The sequence below is a fragment of the Alternaria novae-zelandiae genome (genome assembly GCF_023758075.1).
Source record: "Alternaria novae-zelandiae strain BMP 2774 chromosome Unknown scaffold_34, whole genome shotgun sequence".
NCBI classification, from domain to species: domain Eukaryota; kingdom Fungi; phylum Ascomycota; class Dothideomycetes; order Pleosporales; family Pleosporaceae; genus Alternaria; species Alternaria novae-zelandiae.
The window spans coordinates 131,808-148,407 of record NW_026056994.1 but is presented as its reverse complement, the minus strand read 5'-3'; the positions used below and the strand labels follow the sequence as shown (position 1 = coordinate 148,407).

The 16,600-nt window shown below is 53.7% G+C and overlaps 7 protein-coding genes across 7 annotated transcripts; 4 read left to right on the top strand and 3 right to left on the bottom strand.

Annotated features, from left to right (window-relative positions):
* Nucleotides 1-211: 211 nt before the first annotated feature.
* Nucleotides 212-1,201, bottom strand: J4E88_010497 (uncharacterized protein; the record flags this gene model as incomplete). The annotated part of the gene is made up of 1 exon (XM_049404088.1): nucleotides 212-1,201. The coding sequence occupies one exon, from the start codon at nucleotides 1,199-1,201 to the stop codon at nucleotides 212-214; it is 990 nt and encodes a 329-aa protein (XP_049250179.1).
* Nucleotides 1,202-1,502: 301 nt separating this feature from the next.
* J4E88_010496 (uncharacterized protein) lies at nucleotides 1,503-3,086 on the top strand (the record flags this gene model as incomplete). The annotated part of the gene is made up of 4 exons (XM_049404087.1): nucleotides 1,503-1,652; nucleotides 1,702-1,782; nucleotides 1,829-2,270; nucleotides 2,320-3,086. 4 exons carry the CDS (start codon nucleotides 1,503-1,505, stop codon nucleotides 3,084-3,086), a joined length of 1,440 nt encoding a protein of 479 aa, XP_049250178.1.
* Nucleotides 3,087-3,579: 493 nt separating this feature from the next.
* J4E88_010495 (uncharacterized protein) lies at nucleotides 3,580-4,883 on the top strand (the record flags this gene model as incomplete). The annotated part of the gene is made up of 2 exons (XM_049404086.1): nucleotides 3,580-3,910; nucleotides 3,976-4,883. 2 exons carry the CDS (start codon nucleotides 3,580-3,582, stop codon nucleotides 4,881-4,883), a joined length of 1,239 nt encoding a protein of 412 aa, XP_049250177.1.
* Nucleotides 4,884-5,674: 791 nt separating this feature from the next.
* Nucleotides 5,675-6,304, top strand: J4E88_010494 (uncharacterized protein; the record flags this gene model as incomplete). Its single annotated transcript, XM_049404085.1, has 1 exon — nucleotides 5,675-6,304. One exon carries the CDS (start codon nucleotides 5,675-5,677, stop codon nucleotides 6,302-6,304), a length of 630 nt encoding a protein of 209 aa, XP_049250176.1.
* Nucleotides 6,305-9,063: 2,759 nt separating this feature from the next.
* On the top strand, nucleotides 9,064-10,213 carry J4E88_010493 (uncharacterized protein; the record flags this gene model as incomplete). Its single annotated transcript, XM_049404084.1, has 2 exons — nucleotides 9,064-9,731; nucleotides 9,787-10,213. 2 exons carry the CDS (start codon nucleotides 9,064-9,066, stop codon nucleotides 10,211-10,213), a joined length of 1,095 nt encoding a protein of 364 aa, XP_049250175.1.
* Nucleotides 10,214-11,235: 1,022 nt separating this feature from the next.
* Nucleotides 11,236-12,933, bottom strand: J4E88_010492 (uncharacterized protein; the record flags this gene model as incomplete). The annotated part of the gene is made up of 1 exon (XM_049404083.1): nucleotides 11,236-12,933. The coding sequence occupies one exon, from the start codon at nucleotides 12,931-12,933 to the stop codon at nucleotides 11,236-11,238; it is 1,698 nt and encodes a 565-aa protein (XP_049250174.1).
* A 2,015-nt stretch (nucleotides 12,934-14,948) lies between these two features.
* On the bottom strand, nucleotides 14,949-16,508 carry J4E88_010491 (uncharacterized protein; the record flags this gene model as incomplete). Its single annotated transcript, XM_049404082.1, has 3 exons — nucleotides 14,949-15,470; nucleotides 15,531-15,833; nucleotides 15,885-16,508. 3 exons carry the CDS (start codon nucleotides 16,506-16,508, stop codon nucleotides 14,949-14,951), a joined length of 1,449 nt encoding a protein of 482 aa, XP_049250173.1.
* Between the last annotated feature and the right edge of the window lie 92 nt (nucleotides 16,509-16,600).

Sequence of the window (16,600 nt, the reverse complement as noted above, 5' to 3'; positions counted from 1 at the left end):
ACACCAGGAATGTACACGCCGATACCAGTCACGTTGTGCTCCATGCTGTAATGAGATCAATTCTTCAAGCTGTTGTGTCATCTTATCAAGCCACCCGTAGATGCGCTTTTACCGTAACTCCGTCGCTGAAGATGCAATGCAGGTATTCCTCTCCTTCTCATACGCCGCGTCCGACAAATGTTTCTGCTCCTGTCCTTGGACGATCCCCCATCTAGTCCTTAGGAAGCATATCCTGCTCACTGCCGTCCCTGGGCACGTAGTTGATACCCGCGCTCTCCACCGCTCCAATCACGTCTTCCGGGAGAATGCCTTCGACCTGGGTCGCGTAGACGCCCGGAACGTAGCCTTCAAGACGCTGATATCTGGCGACCCAGCTCCTTGATGTATCCGCGACAGTGATGAGGCCTTCGAAAACCTGCGATGTGCAGTCGTTGATCTGCTCGGGGTTGCCAGCCAGCTCAATGATCTCTTCGCAGTTGGGGCAGCCCTGGGTGAGGAACTGGTTCTGGGTTCGGACAATGGAGCAGACCATGCAGGCGCGCATGTTGCGTTGCTGGCCTGGCGGTATGTGCGCACCGCCCTGGATCATGTTCTGTGCCATCTCGGATTTCTCGACGTTGGTACGAGGGTACGCGGGCGGCTGCTGACCTGGCTGATGGCGGGTTTTGAGTGTGACAGCGGGGCGCTCGGTACGACCAGGGAGATTGGCGTCTAGAGAAGAGTTGTCGCGACCTCGACCTGCAGTGCGCGGACGTGTAGGAGGATTCTGAGGAGGAGTATGGGGCTGCTGCAGAAGCGCTTGATGGTAAAGCGGAGTCTGGTTGTCGAAGATGGATGTAGGCGACCCGAAATACTCGATGGCAGGACGGAGGTCGTTGTTGAAGCTGACAGGAAACAGAGCGTCCGCCAGTGTCCTACTTTGTTCCACGGTTCCGGAAGCTTGGCGAGGCTGTCGGCGCTCTGGCTCTGGACCTGACTCGGGCACCGCTTTAGAGAGGTTTAGTCGCTCACGCGAGGCTACGGGATCGACATTCTCCAACTCGTGCGCAAAGTATGGCTCCTCGTCTGCCCTGCTATTTCCTCGGGGCCTTGTAGTAGCGCGAGGTGGGGTGACATCAGGCTCGACTTCGTCGCCGTCAGAGTCGACGGTGATGTAGCGATCTTTAGGTGTCTTGACCGTTGCCCTACCCTTGCGCGCCATGATGTCTAGTCGGAGCCGAGGTCTCTGGTTGGTTGGGCGTTGGTGGAGGCGTTTAGCGGCAAGGCCAGGCGATGGCGGGACAGACTCGTTTGATAACTTTCGGCGGGCAGTGCGGGCGACAGGTCACCTTCATTTTGTTGCCGTACGTCACTGGTTTGCTATTCAAATCTCTTAACGCGCAGGGACGCAGCTTCCCTCCCGTCAACCAACAGGTGCACCAGCCCGTCGCGCCTTCTGCAACTACACCCGCTGCCCGCGTGCCTCGCATAACCCAGCTTGTCCCGCACTGCGTCGATACATCATGGGTGCCCCGACCGACGAAGCCACCAAGCTCAAGGACCAGGGCAACAATGCCTTCAGGAACCAGGAATGGGACAATGCCCTTGAGTTCTACACCAAAGCGATAGAGGCCTACAACGCAGAGCCCTCGTTCTACACCAACCGCGCACAAGTACACAGCCCACCTGCGCCTCCCGAGCATGTACTAATCTATCCTCCAGACATACATCAAGCTCGAACAGTATGGATACGCTATACAAGACGCCGACACGGCGATTGAATTGGACCCAAACAACGTCAAGGTACTATTGTCGCAAACTCACATCGTCATCATGACGCTCATCGCAGCACCAGGCATACTACCGCCGCGCCTCAGCGAATACCGCCATCCTCAAGCACCGTGAAGCGCTCCGCGACTGGAAGCTCGTCGTCAAGAAAGCCCCCAACGATGCCAACGCAAAGCTGCGCATGGCCGAGTGCGACAAGGTCGTCAAGCGAGACGCCTTCCTCAAGGCCATCGAGGTCGAAGATGCGCCGTCGGCAGCAGAGGGCCTAGACTTGGAACACATGGCCGTAGACCCCTCATACGATGGCGCAAAGCTGGGAGACAAGATGACACTGGAGTTTGTCGAAGACATGATTGAGCGATTCAAGAACGGAAAGAAGCTGGCCAAGAAGTACGTCTACCAGATCATCATCGCAGTCATGGACATTGTCAAGAAGGAGCCCACTATGGTCGAGCACGATGTCGCAGATGGAAAAGAGATCACCGTCTGCGGTGATACTCACGGTGGGTATTACCAAGAAAGTGTGGATTGACTGCGTACTGACAAGCCTAGGTCAATTCTTCGATCTCATGAACATCTTCAACCTCGCCGGCAAGCCCTCCGAAAAGAACGCGTTCCTCTTCAACGGCGACTTCGTCGACCGAGGCTCTTGGTCCACCGAGATCGCCCTGCTGCTTTACGCCTACAAATGGCTATACCCCGATAGCTTCTTCCTGAACCGCGGAAACCACGAGACGGACGACATGAACAGGATGTACGGTTTCGAGGGTGAATGCAGGGCGAAATACACCGAGCGCGTCTTTAAGCTGTTCTCGGAGTCCTTCTCCGCGCTTCCTCTGGCCACCCTCATCGGCAAGAAGTACTTTGTGCTTCACGGTGGCCTCTTCTCTGACGACAAGGTCACGCTAGATGACGTGCGAAAGCTTGACCGATTCAAGCAGCGTCAACCGGGACAGTCTGGGCTCATGATGGAGATGCTTTGGACCGACCCGCAGACGAACCCAGGTCGTGGACCCAGCAAACGCGGTGTCGGTCTGCAATTCGGACCTGACATCACCAAGCGCTTCTGCGAGAACAACGGTCTCGAGGCCATCATTCGGTCGCATGAAGTACGCATGGAAGGTTACGAAGTCGAGCACGACGGACGCTGTATCACGGTCTTCTCGGCACCCAACTACTGTGACAGCACCCACAACAAGGGCGCATTCATCAAGATCGGCCCAGAGTACAAGCTCAAGTTCACCCAGTTCGACGCTGTTGCGCATCCGAACATCAAGCCCATGGCATACGCGTCGAGTGGCATGGCCGGCATGATCTAATGAAATTGAAGTAAGTTGGTTCAGTCATTGTTCGCAGCGATGCATACTTGGGTGTTCTTCGGCGCATCAGCATACTCGGAATTGGTTGGGGCTGTGTTTGATCTTTCAGGATTGATTGGGAAGGAGCGCTGCTATACGAATGTATTATAGAGCCTAGACGAAGGCACAATTCCGACGTCGATGTACACGAAAAGCATCGAGCAAAAATATGAGAGCAGAACATTACCTCCTGCGCGTCTGACACGCTATCTCGGGTAGCGCGTGGTAAATGCGTTGCCCCTCACACGCGGCCCCACGTGTTGCATCCCAATGCGGCTAAGTCTGTTGACAAACATGGGTCGTCCTCGCCTTCCATCTCATCGCGTCCGCCAACCTGCTAACAAAGCGCCCTTTACGCCTGATCTCGCCGTAGATCTATGACACCGGCACCCTGTCGCATCCCTCATCGTTTCTACATCAGCAATGTGAAGACTTATCCACTTGCGCAATCACCATGTCGCCGTATCAACAAATCTTCTCCACCAACGCCGTCCTAAGCGTCTGGCGCAATCTTCGCAATACAAAAGATAACAACGACCTTCTCCTCGCATTCCAGTACCACCAAGATGATGCTCGCGGCCAGAAGGGCAAGAAGTATGCCAAGGGCGGTGTTGTGGAGAGTTCGCAAGAGGTCGCAGATGGAAAAGCGATCGACGTCGGTGGCAAGAGCATCGGCTTCGTTGTACCATGGCGGGCCATGCAGGCTCAGAGACGCGAACTGAAAGAAAAGGAAAAAGAGCTCGCTGAAGCGCTAGTGGCATTGGCTGGAGAGGTGGCGTTCACGGGTATGTACTTGGGATGGTGTTTGGAGTCTGATGGAGTATGCGCATATACTAACTGTTCACAATAGATCTCTCTTCTACCCTGCAGTCTTCGCTCACGCAAAACCCTCTCATCCAGATCCGCCACCTTGCTGCTGGTCTGTCGCGTCAGATGTCGAGGATCGAGATACAATTGGCCGACAATGCTCCTTTCGCAAATGGAAAGAATCTATACACAGGCGGCGAGATAGCGCAAAGGTTTCTCCCACCGATACAAACACTCTTCCAACAGCGGCCCGTACCCCAGCGCATGATCTTCGAATTGCTCATGGAGTTGAAAGATTTGATCTACATGGGCATGGCGGGTTGTGACAAAGAAGTCCTGGAATGGGAGGTAGATGGCGCTGCGATCGGAGCGTTGGAGGAGCTGGACGATGCGATGGTCAGAGCAGTCACACCAACAGTACCAGCCATCGAACCGGAGCAACGAAAGGAGGTTGAGACTGGGCCCAGGCGTATACTGAGGCGCAAAGCTTCGAGCCTCATCTCCAACTCTGTTGTAGTGCAACAGCCAGTCTCCTTCCTCCTTGCAGCGCCAGAAGAACTTCTTTACAGTCTCGAATCGCTCGAAACGACAGCGCTCGCGCTTACACACCTTCCACTCCCTATACCCGATCTCTGCGCACACGCCGTCATAACCCTCCGGCGTCTCACGCCTCGGCAGACCCTAACAGACTTCTCGCAACAGAAGAAACGAAGGAACGGCCGGTGTGCAGAGTTCGCGCGTTGTATGAGGTGGGCTGGTACGCAGTGGCGGCAAAACGGCGGTTGCAGGAGGGGTTGCTTGAACGAAGACGAAGATCCTGAAAACCTTCCTAGCTGGCATAGGAGTAGTCGCTGGTTCGACGAGAAGGGTAGTGGGACATTTATGGTCGGTGGAGGAAGGGCGACGCCGAAAGACGACGGATTTGGAGTCATCAAAATGACGCCTTCGTAGGCAACGCGCGGTGGGTTTTTGGGACTGTTTGGAAACTGGCGTCATGGATGTACGTGTACGAAGGGATGGGTTTGGATGATACTCGGCGCAACGATACCCTTTTTGATTTCTTGGTGTATAGGGTAGGGGAACCGCTGCTGTGAATACACTGATGAAGCCTTCGGAAAGGACTAGAGGCATTGCTTCGTCTATATATGGCGGGAGAAAGTGCACAGTCACTAACATGGACAGGAATGCAATGTACTACGTAGTCATGTTTGAGATATCTCGATCTCTTTGTACCTTTGCCTCCTCAGGTCGCACGAGACCCGCTCTTCGCTAGTTCACGATAATGTTAAGAACTCTGCTAGGAGTCAACGAGCTGTGGGTCGTTTGAGAATCCAACCTTGGGTGGATGTGGCAATTGGTAAGCATGCTGGTGCCTGCCGCTCAGATCATATCTGGGTGCTTCGTGTAATGCATGTGATGATTCAGGGTGTGGCATCTGGCGACTCTAGGACGCCAGCTGCTCAGATCGCGTTTGGGCGTCTCTGGTAGTGCACACGGTTACTTAGGGTCGGATTAGTTGCACATTCAGAGGTCCGCTAGACTCACATGCCACGATGGTCTTGAGTCGAAGCGCGAAAGAACAGTCACTGTGCGACGTCTGTCGAGTATAAAAGGCGGAAGTTCAGTAGGGTATCTCACTTTCTACACTGCATATCTACCCAAGCATCGATATCCGAGCAACAACCAAATTCACACGAAGTCTTCTACCACAAATCCAACCCACTACCATCCAGCAAGTCAAAATGACTACAGGCATTCCCATGGACGATCCCTTTTACAGAGCCCCTCCGCCCATCGTAGATGTCGAATACGGAAATCCCTTCTACTTTACAAACCCCACACAAGGTCTCGAAATCACAGATCCCTTAGTAGGAAAAGGAGTTCGAGAAAGTGGCATCAATGGCTCGAAGGTCCTTCAGGACTCTACCACCAAAAAGACATATCTCTGGCAGAACAGCCAAGACCCCGCGGAAGAGACCAGCTATCAGACATTTGTCGACACCCGGGAGAGAGACAACTGGAAGAGATACACCGTTGTGTGGCGATGGATCAGGTGCGGACCGAGGCTGTGCGGGAAGGTCAAAAATCCAGAGGATTCGACGTGCCCATGTGGATGGAGACTGCTTATAGACGCTAAGCCGCCTGGGTGGAAAGAGGGGGACGGGTTGAAGGCGGAGACGGAGGGATGGAAGAACGATGTTAACCCCTTCGCTATGGACTACAAAGGAGATGCCGTTGGCGACTGGGATTTCGACACCTTGAACGGTGTTTTGTGGAGGAAGCAAATTTCCAGTGGCAAGCAGGAACAGGTGCAGTACAGTCAGGTACCGGTTAAGGGTGGTTGGATCGGTCGGTGGCCGGGTATTCAGTAGTCTGGACTTTCGGTAGAGTCCTTGTTTGGTGGCACATAGATTAAATCTTTTTCTTGGGGAAATAGATTGATCGATGTCTTCTCTAATGCTGTATTTGATGTCTTCAAGCTGGTTATCGGTGTCTCAACTGCAAATTGATGTAAAAGCCCATATGGCTTGAAGCGGGTGATTGTATGAGTATTCCGCTTACAGCTTCCTCTTCTTCCCAGAGCCTTGCTCTTCTTCCGGGTTGGTCGATTCTTCTCTCGATTCGTATGCGCTGTCATGGGTTTTCGACATTGATGAGCTACTGTCGGACTTTTTGTGCGTTCCTAGATATGATCCCATGGCTGTTTGACGAACGGTCTGCATCATGGAGCTAGATTTAAAGTCCTCTGGGTGGGCGGCGGTTATCCATCGAAAACCCGGGTTGGTCGGTTCTTCCCTCGGTTCATAGGGTTTCGACTTTGATGAACTACTGTTGGACGTTGTGTGCGTTCCCAGATATGACCCCATGGCTGCTCGACGGATGGTCGACCTCATGGAGCTAGATTTAAAGTCATCGGGGTGGGTGGCGATTGCCCATTGAAGATCTTGGTTGTTCGTCGGGGGTTTATCAAAACTTCGTGGTTGTATGTCTGGATTACAAAATGTCAGTTCTTTGTGTTCACGGAGACTCTATTGACTACCCACGAAGCGAGACATTTAGAGGACCGGAAAAGACGTACCTTCGCAGTTTGAGAGCGAGGAGAATGAATCTGGTATAGAGCCCGAGTCTATGGCCAAGCGTGGTTTTCCGTGTAGTCTTGGAGCGCTATATGTGCATACTATTTTGACGCAGCGGCAGCGTTCACATCTTGGCTTCTCTTTGCTGCACTTCCTTTTGGATGCAACACAGGAGTCGCAAGAAGGCCCGAGCTTCGGACCCCGATCTCTTCTAATGGGTGATGGAGCGTACGGTGGGGTGGCAAGTGGGGTGACATCCCTGGATGGATGCCGACCCGCTAACCTGAAACCAGGCGCTTTGTAATGAGAGGATTTTGCCGGTGTGATGGTGTCTTCAATCTATCAGTACAGTATGACAATAACAACTGCACAGCATGTTGGATAAACACACGAACCTTGAAGATCAGGATCAGCTTTGGACCATTGCGTTCCTGAGTCCCCGAAGACCTGAGTTGCTGGTACGATATATACAACCTCTTTGGTCGCAGAGCTCATAACGACATGACCATGAGGCTGCTCAGTCACGGCGTCTAGTATCGCAACCCCACAATCGCCCCATTCCAAGTGTGAGTCCAGTATGGTTTGGTAGACCTTTTGGAAAGTCACACTGCCCGGGAGTCGCACATAAGTAGCATCATGAAAAAGTTGTCCGGTGATAAGTCCTCGCGAAGTATGCGCCACAACCTTGGTCACCTCAGATTCTATGGCTGCTTTTCCCTTTTGATTCTCACTTGACATCTTGGATGTGAGCTCGTGCACTGCAGATGCGACGCTCGAGTGGAAGATAACGATGACTGCCCAGTCCAAATCTAGGGAATACTTTACCATGTCGCCCAAATGCTCGAGATTTGCCATATCTGGTAAACTTTGATCACTAGGAACTGAATGTACCTCAGAGTAACCACTTGGCGGAGGTGAAGAAGACGTCGAATCGGGAGGCAGTGATTCTGATCTGTCGTTGGGACTTTCTTCCGATGAGCTCATACTCGCACGTGATGTTGCGGCCAAACACTCGTCTTCAACCTCGTCCTCGGTTCCACTTCCAAAGTCAAAATTGTTGTCACCAGCGATCGATGTAGCGGGCGGTGACGATGTGTCGCTGTGGAACACATGTGCGACGGAAAGATACACAGGTATTTCTCCGTGAAAGACAGCATTGGCTGTGGCTCTCCGCAAAACATTGTCGGCTTGCTTGACGAAAATGGGCATTCCGATAGCCGTCACAGGCTGGGAGGGATCGAAGTAAACCTCAGTCGCCGGTTCAGGTTCGTTCGATCTTTGGACTTCTTCACCTCCCCCTGCGGGTTGTATCAGGTTCCCAACTCCAGGTCGTCTCATAAGATGTCCGGTTCGAAATCCTGGGAGTTTAACCAAGAGTCCACCTTCATCCACAGTCTTCTTAGCCATCTTGCGCGGTTCTTTCTCCTCGCAAAAGAACATGATGGTAGGTATCGCTGATTCCGCTGACCGACCTATCATGTATAGATGAAAAATTACGATGCTAGAGTATCGCTCCGTAAATACCGAGTTGAGTTGTTCCACAATTTCAGGCACGACGATGCTGAACTGCTTCCTGGCTGGTCCTGCAGCATGCCACCAGTGTCTACCGTGGAAGATGCCGATTCCGGTTCCGATACATGCACAGACGTTCGGATAGGGTTCTGTCGCGGATTTCCAGAATTTGGCTCGGCTAAGGTATCGTTCGCCCATGATGGTCTCACACCCTGCACGTGTGCCAACGAGCCTACGACATTGGCTTATTACACGGCGCGAATTGGGAGGGCATAAAAACAAGAACGTTTGGAACATACGCAGAAGACATGCGAATCAATCGAAAATATAAAGTGAGGGGTTGCTGTTTACTTGAGTGATGAAGGCTCAGCCGCTTGGAGGCGTCGCGGGGTGCTGCTATTGGAGGTCTTGCGAGCTTGACCGGTCAGCGATGCAAGCCCATGAAGGCGGTGCAGAGCCTTGCGAGCTGCCAACTTATAAACGGGTCTGCCACATGCAAGATTATGGTCGTGCAGCGAGTTCCAAAAACACTCGACTCCAAGATGGCGACCTTATATGGCCCGCTTGATGAAGTCCTCCAGGATGCCGTCAGCTCCCAGGCTAGGGCGGAGATTGTGCAGCGTTTATGGCGAGGAAGAAGAGTACAATCGCCGAAAATAGTTCATTTCGCATGGGATGCATACTTTGGATACTACACTCGGGAGTGTAATGCAGCCCTCACTGATGAGGGCGCCCATCTCTGCTCAAGAACGCATCGAAGCCTTTTGCAGGTTGCGCACCTGCTGGAAGACGCGGCTGACGAAGGAGAAATCAGGGAAAGGCTACGCCAAACGCTCAAAACGCAGAGGACCAGCGCAGATGAGAAGAAGATGTTGGACGGTTCTCTGAAGCTAGCAACTCGCATCTTTGCGATGATCAGCATCGGACCGCTTTCATCCGAAATATCCGCGAAGCATTCCCTGCCCTGGGACCAAGGCACGTTCACGGATGCCGTGCATGAATATTTCAATCAGCCTCCAGAGATCGAACTGGATCCCAATGAGAATGTTGTCAGTGCAGATCTCGTATGCTACAACATTGAGCGAATGTCAGGTATTGAGGTGCTTTGGACCGATAATTTGCTCGATCATTTGCGCCTCGTTGAAGGAGACAAGAAGCTCTGTGTCTTCCATCATGCGTCGTTCTTGAGAAAGATGATGGCCATCGAGAGGTGTGTAATCCTTATCATGTGACCAAGTAGCGACGTTAACAATGGAGCTGTGCAGTTCAATCTTCCCAGACGGTCTTATCGAAGAAACGCTAGACACGCTGGCTCTGCTGTTCCCGGAGTCGGATCGCAAAACGAAACGGTGGCTATCAATGAAAGGCCGAGCAAACTCAGCGCAGATGCCGATAGACAGCACATTGGCAGAATGTGGTCGCTATCGACCTGGGCATCCATCCAGGCGCCTGGAGCGATTCCAGTTCTGGCGTGATCGGTTGGTCTTACTGGGGGAAGCAGTCGAGGAAGCCACGCCAACGTCCAAGGCATTGCTGAAAGCCCTGAAAGACAGCAAGAAAGGCGATCACTGGCTTAACTCCTGGATAGCGATTGTGGCGATAGGTCTTACTCTCTTCTTCGGTCTGGTGCAAAGCATTGAGGGTGCCATACAGGTATACAAGGCGTACCATCCGCAGGCAGAGTCGACATAGGGATAGCGCAGCTCCCGGTGAAAGCGATAACGGTTCATCAGAGCTAGAGCGCGCAAGAATAGAAACGAACGATAGTAAAAGCTAGACAACTCCAGTGGCGCAACTCGGCAAGCCGAAGGAAACTGCACGCGACAAGAACCGGCGCGTAGAAAACACGAGTGGCGCAGTGGGACCTCTACCTTAGCGTCCCTGCGGCTAGCCTAGCGCCGTCAACACAGGGTCCAAAAACCCCCGGCTCGCAATCTCAGCCCATTCTGCAGTGGGCATGCAGCAGCAAGTCCCTTCCCTACGCGAGGGACTCCACCACTCCACCACTCCACCCCAAGCTCGCTGCAGTTGCCCCGCAAGAGGCGAACATATCGTCATCTGTGTAATCATAGTGGATACAGGCGACCAGCTTTTGTCGCGGCGGACTTGATCTTCTAGGGAAGGTACGAAGAGCTGCAAGAGACGATTGATAGACCGGACGAAAATGTTGTTGAGGAAATGGCGATGGGTAGCGTGGAGATAAGGATGCAGCGGCCTGCATCAAGCACATTTGCGGTGTCCAGCGCTGATTAGAATACGCTGGTCATGCTGACGTCATGGGTTCTCCGCGGCTTCCTTCGCGTGAGGAAGATCTTTGGTTGGGGGGTGGAAAGATGGGGAATGCGATTTTGACAGCAATGATGCCAGACACCGCTCTTTTGTGAGTGTTTGTTGTGGGTCGTTGTGATGTTCGCCTGGAGGCTGGGGATGTGAATTGTGAGGAACGCTTTTTTTTGTGTACCTGGATAGCATGGGAGAATCAACGATACAATTTGAGACAGGTAAAGACGATAGTATAACGATCAAAGGCTGTAATTAAAATGCTATATAAAAACGCTCAGTATAACACTTTCTTTTTGGGAAACGCCAGTAGAAAACCCATCTATCATCTATATGCTTCGCATGCAATGCCAAAAAGTAAAGACCTAAAGCCTGGTTGAAAGCGACACAAAACGTTTGCCGCCCTGGGGGTATCTCTTTCTTTGAACGCACATTTAAGCGTACTTCTCAATCATAGCGAGAGCGCCCTCGCGCTCGAGGCCCTCCAATGCGGCCTTGAGCTCAGAAACGAAGCGCTTGTCGTCACGGAGATCGTTACCGAAGAGGGTCTTGATCTCAAGCTGAGCCATGGGGCCCTGGGCAGCGTAGGACTGGAGCTCCTCGACCATGGGGTCGTCGACGGTGAAGGCCTTGCCGGCATCGTCAATGCCGCTGTTGTAGCGGAACCAGGCGGCGGCTACGAGAGTGAGGCGGCGGAGAGGTCCGTTGGCAACGATCTGCTCGGCAATGCTGGGCATGATGAACTGGGGGATCTTGCCGGAGCCACCGAGGCAGATACGGGGAAGCTCGTCCTTGAGGGTGGGGTTGGAGAAACGGCCGAGGAGGGTGGTGATGTAGTCATCGACGCTGACACCGGGGATCTGGGGAAGGAGCGGCTTGACTTCCTGGTTCATCATGTTGATGACGAACTGGCGGTAGACGGGGTGGCCGATGACCTCGTGGATGTAGGTGAAGCCAGCGAGCTGGCCGGCGTATCCCATAGCGGAGTGGCTGCCGTTAAGGAGGCGGAGCTTGATCATCTCGTACTCCTCGACCTTGTGCACGTCGGGAACGATCTGGACACCGGCCTTCTCGAAAGGTGGGCGGCCGTCGACGAACTTGTCCTCGAGAACCCACTGGTGGAAGGGCTCGGTGACAACGGGCCAAGCATCCTCAACACCGAAGTTCTCGGCTAGGCTGACCTTGTCCTCATCGTTGGTACGGGGAGTGATACGGTCGACCATGGAGTTGGGGAAGGCACCGTTGTTGGCGATCCAGTCGGCGACCTCAGGGTTCTGGTGGCGGGCGAAAGAGACCAGCATGTTGCGGCTGATGTCACCGTTCTTCTGCATGTTGTCGCAAGAGAGAACGGTGAAGGGTCGGAGACCAGCGGCGTGGCGCCTCTCCATGGCAGCGTAGAGGTAACCGAAGACAGTGCGGGGTGGCTGCTCACCAGCCAAGTCGGCGGCAACATCTGGGTGGTCGGTTTGGAGCTGGTGGGTGTTCTCGTTCATGTAGTAACCGCTCTCGGTGACAGTCATGGAAACGATGTGGGTGTCGGGGTGAGCCATCTTGGCGATGACAGCCTCAGCGCTGTCGGGAGCAAAGAGGTAGTCGGTGATGGAACCGCAAACGCGGGCAGTGGTACCCTCAGCGGCACGCTCGATGATGGTGTAGAGGTTGTCTTGGGGCTTCAGGGCATCGCGCATGGGAGCAGCGAATGGCTGAAGGTCAACACCGCAGATGGACCAGTCCTTTACGGCGAATTGCTCAAGAAGAGTGTCGACATAGGCTGCGAGATGGGCTCGGTGGAAACCACCAACACCAACGTGGACAATGCCTTGCTTGACACCCTCACGCTGATAGGTGGGGACGGCGACATTCTGGAGTTGGGAGAGGTTCTTGCTGCTGAGCTTGAGGGGAGCTGCTGGTGTTTGGCGCTGAGATGTGGTGGTGCCAGCGGCAAACTTCTCCTCCTTTCGTTGGGAGGATGTCCTGGGAGGGGCGTTGTAAACGTTGTTGTTCTCAGGTGTCCGGCGAACGGCCTCGGAGCTCTGGAACCTGAGGGCAGCAGGGCGGGAGGGCCTAGTGGACTGGAAAACAGCGCGGGCGCGGGCGGCGCGCAGCAGGTTCCTGGGGACTTGAGGAGGCATGGTAGAATAATGTGAGAATGGAATGAGAATACTGGAATACGTGGATGAGAGCAGAGGGAGATACGGTGCTCTAGTATTTATAAAGCGTCAGCCCAATCCTTTTTGTGGGCACATGCGTAGAACCTTGAGCATGGTGCCAAAAAAAGTCGGATTAGGGCCCCTATTTTTTTCGGAGGGTCTAGACATGGTGGATTACACAGTATGAGTCGGGACTCGCAGGCTGATAGCCTGTGCTTTGGAAAACGTGGGTTGGCAAAAGGAGGCTGCGGCTTGCATTGTGTTGTGTACGTCGCGGCCTGGTGGTGCGTGCCAAAACGCCAAAACGCCCCAACTGAGCCGCAACACCTGGGCAACTTCACGACACACCCCGAATAGATTCAAACTTTTTGCCCTGACGCGTCTCTACACAAGACCCAGTTTTTAGACTGGACAGGGGTTTCAGACTTTGCGCTCCCGCTTCCGCTCGCAGATGGGGGAGCCACAATTGCGCCGTAGTGCCTGTTGGCAGGCGATTTTGTGCGAGGTGCACAACTATTGCGTGCTAGGTGAAGGATGTTCAAGGGACTACTGAAAAGGCTGTGGCTTGCGTCCACCAGAACCTCACCGCCGCCGGCTTGCGTGGGGGGTGCGGTCCGCCAGGAACACCGACGCTTGGAAGCATGTCGGCTGCGTCGCCGACGCAAGGCTTGCATCTTGCATCGACCAGACCGCGTCTTCATCCACCTTGGCAATAATGCAACAACCCCCAACGTCCATCGTCGTGGCGACTACAACCCGCGCGCATGGCCTCCGCTGTCAGCCTGGCTATCTATGCACCTGGGGTAGCGGGTCGAAGTTCGGGGCTGGGGGTTATCCCGACGCCCATGCGAATTAGACATGTCGAGACCGCCATCGTATCCGTGTTGAGACGATGCCCTCCGCCTCGCCTCCTCGTTTCCAGATTCTTCGATTCTGGATCACCCCATGACTCGTTCACCGACTTGTCCTTCTGCGAGGATCCTGTCCAACGGCCACCAAAAGGATCTGCGGCCTGCAGCTGAGCCTCATGCATGCTGTTGCACGGCACATCATCCCCGCCATAGCTCTGCGTTGCAGCTATCAGATCGTCCTTAGCCTAAGCCCTAAGCATACCGACCGCCCAACGGAACTTTCTTAGCTTTTCCGCGCTACCTGTACCGCGTCAGTAGCGTCTCAACTGCCACCGGTAGTACTGCTTTCGCACAATCCGAGAGACGACCAGCTGTGGGCGTGGGGATGCGACCTTGCGACGCGGTCCTAATCTCCACCGGAAATCGCAACATCACTAACAAGCCCGAAGATAAGCCTCGCAGCGACCCACGTCCACGGTCCGGGCTGTCATGGATATTTCCAGGTTCCACAAGCCGCATGTCCTAGAAGGAAGGCAGTAGCGACCTTGCACCTTCTTCCCGGGCAGCCACCATGGAGACCAGCTGGTCCATGCCATGGGGGTAGTCCGGAGAATACCTCTCTCGGCAGAAGAGTTCGATGCGAGCTTAGCGGCCCGGCTAGACCCCAGCTCAGCAATGTACTCATTTGCTTTTCGCCAGGTCATGGCCGCTCGAGACGGTCACCTGGGCATGGTATCAGCGCAAAAGGGCCTGTTCGCGAATCATATGACGGGGATATTGAAACGTGGGCGTTAGTCCGTGGAGGATGCCGCATCCTCTCATGACAACATCTCGATGTGTGCACGCTGCGTGTTACGGTTTTTGCTTTGTTAAGTTTTGGAGGTTCGTTGGGCGAAAGTTAATCAACCCCACGAGTACGCGTATCGTGATCGAACGATCTTGGCGACGCTATTGGAGAACGCGCAAGCCTCTACGGAGTCGGACTCAAAGAGATGGGAGGGACGGAAAGGGGGATGCGAAATGTTTGATTCCAAGTGTTGTTTTCCTCGCGGGTAAGGACACGATGCCGAAGAAGGCATCGTACTGCTACACACAATCATGCAATTCTGGCTCGGCATCTTTCACCGCATCCACCGACATGCTCTCTCACAGATCTGACAATAACAATTCCCGCATCTTATCATACTGCGGACTCCCGAGTCCCGAAGCCATATCCCATCCCGGACCCGCTGGGAAGCCATCCATACCGCCTCCCGGATTATATCTCACAACGATATCATTGAATATCTCCGGATTGTCGTATATGTCCCAGTTCAAAGTGCCAAGTGGTTCTTTGCCATCCGCCAATCGCTCGTCATTGATCATATTGATCATGCTGGCAAAGCCGGGTGCAGAAGCCGACGCACCACTCACAGGTCTCGTGGTATTGAGAATCACTACTGGGTAGTTGACGCCAATGACTGCGACATCTGGGTATGCGCGACCTGAGCGATTATAGCGCCCTTCTCCGTATGCTGGTGCTGATTTGGAAAGCCAGCCCGAGACAGCGTCGTCCTGGTAGCTTGGACGGGGAAAGACGTTGGAAAATCCACCGCCGGAAAACGTGGCTGCCATTTCGCCGCCGGCAATGGTACCATCTTGCAATGTTGTGGCGCCGACGCAAAGGACCTATTGGAGATGAGTATAGCTGCAAAATGAGATTGAAAGGACGAATGAGTGGATGCTTACATGCGGGCATGTGCAAGGGAATGATGGTGCGAACTGCTGGTCGGAAGACCCAGCGCCAATATCTCCTGATGCGGCAACGATGGTGACGCCTTGCAACCCCAGCTTCATGTACTCGTGACATTGGCGTTCAAGGTAAGCACGAGAGAGCTGGCTCTCCAAAAAGCTGTATGAGATGGAGATGACGTTGCTCATTGGCGCACCTCCGCATGGTCCGTTCTTTGTGCCTTCTCCTTCATCGTTTTCGGGGAATCCCGGGCCAAGGTACTGCTCGTTGCCGCCAGGGTGGGTACAGTATGTAGGATCCTAGCTACGTTAGCTGTTGCTGCGTCACGTGGAAGATAGCAAGATACTCACCAACGCGTCCAGAAATAAATCGAAACCGTTAATAAACTTCGACTGGCCAATTTGATAGAATCGTACCTTTTGAGGGTAGATGATGGAGGTCGAGGCCTGAACGTCCAAAGCAGTCTCACCTGTCTTGTCAGCTTCTGCCAGAGACAGATCTCCGGGTTTGCCACCATAAACGTAGACGGATTCTGGCTCAACATCCAGGGGAATCCGAGGGGACGTCCAGTTTCTCAAGTATTCTTTGAAGTCTGGAAGATAGAGATAGTTACCAAGCCCGAAAATACCAAGCTCATTTCCGGTATTGTTGTGACTGGCAATGGGAACGTTGTACAGAGCGCGGAAGCAATGGACGGTAAAAAAGATGTGACAGGTCGACAGATCATCCGCACCACCATGGGCAGTGATATGATCAGCAATAGCCATGGGCTTCGTCGCTGTTTGTACATGCGCCATTGGACGTAAGCCGTCGAGCTGTATTGTGGGCGTGATGTAGTCGACATGTTCGCGAACGTGCTGTGGAAGTTTGTAGTCGTCGCATGCCATGCGAAGACCGCCGGATTCCTTTTCATGGAAGTTGTAATACTCCGTATGGAATAGGTCCTCAACCTCACCAATAGTGGCTAGGAACATGATCCAATCCCGTCCTACGTATTGTCAGTTCTCATTATACTCGGGCACGATGCGTCATGACATACTAGCTGAGAACGTGATGCGACTGTCCT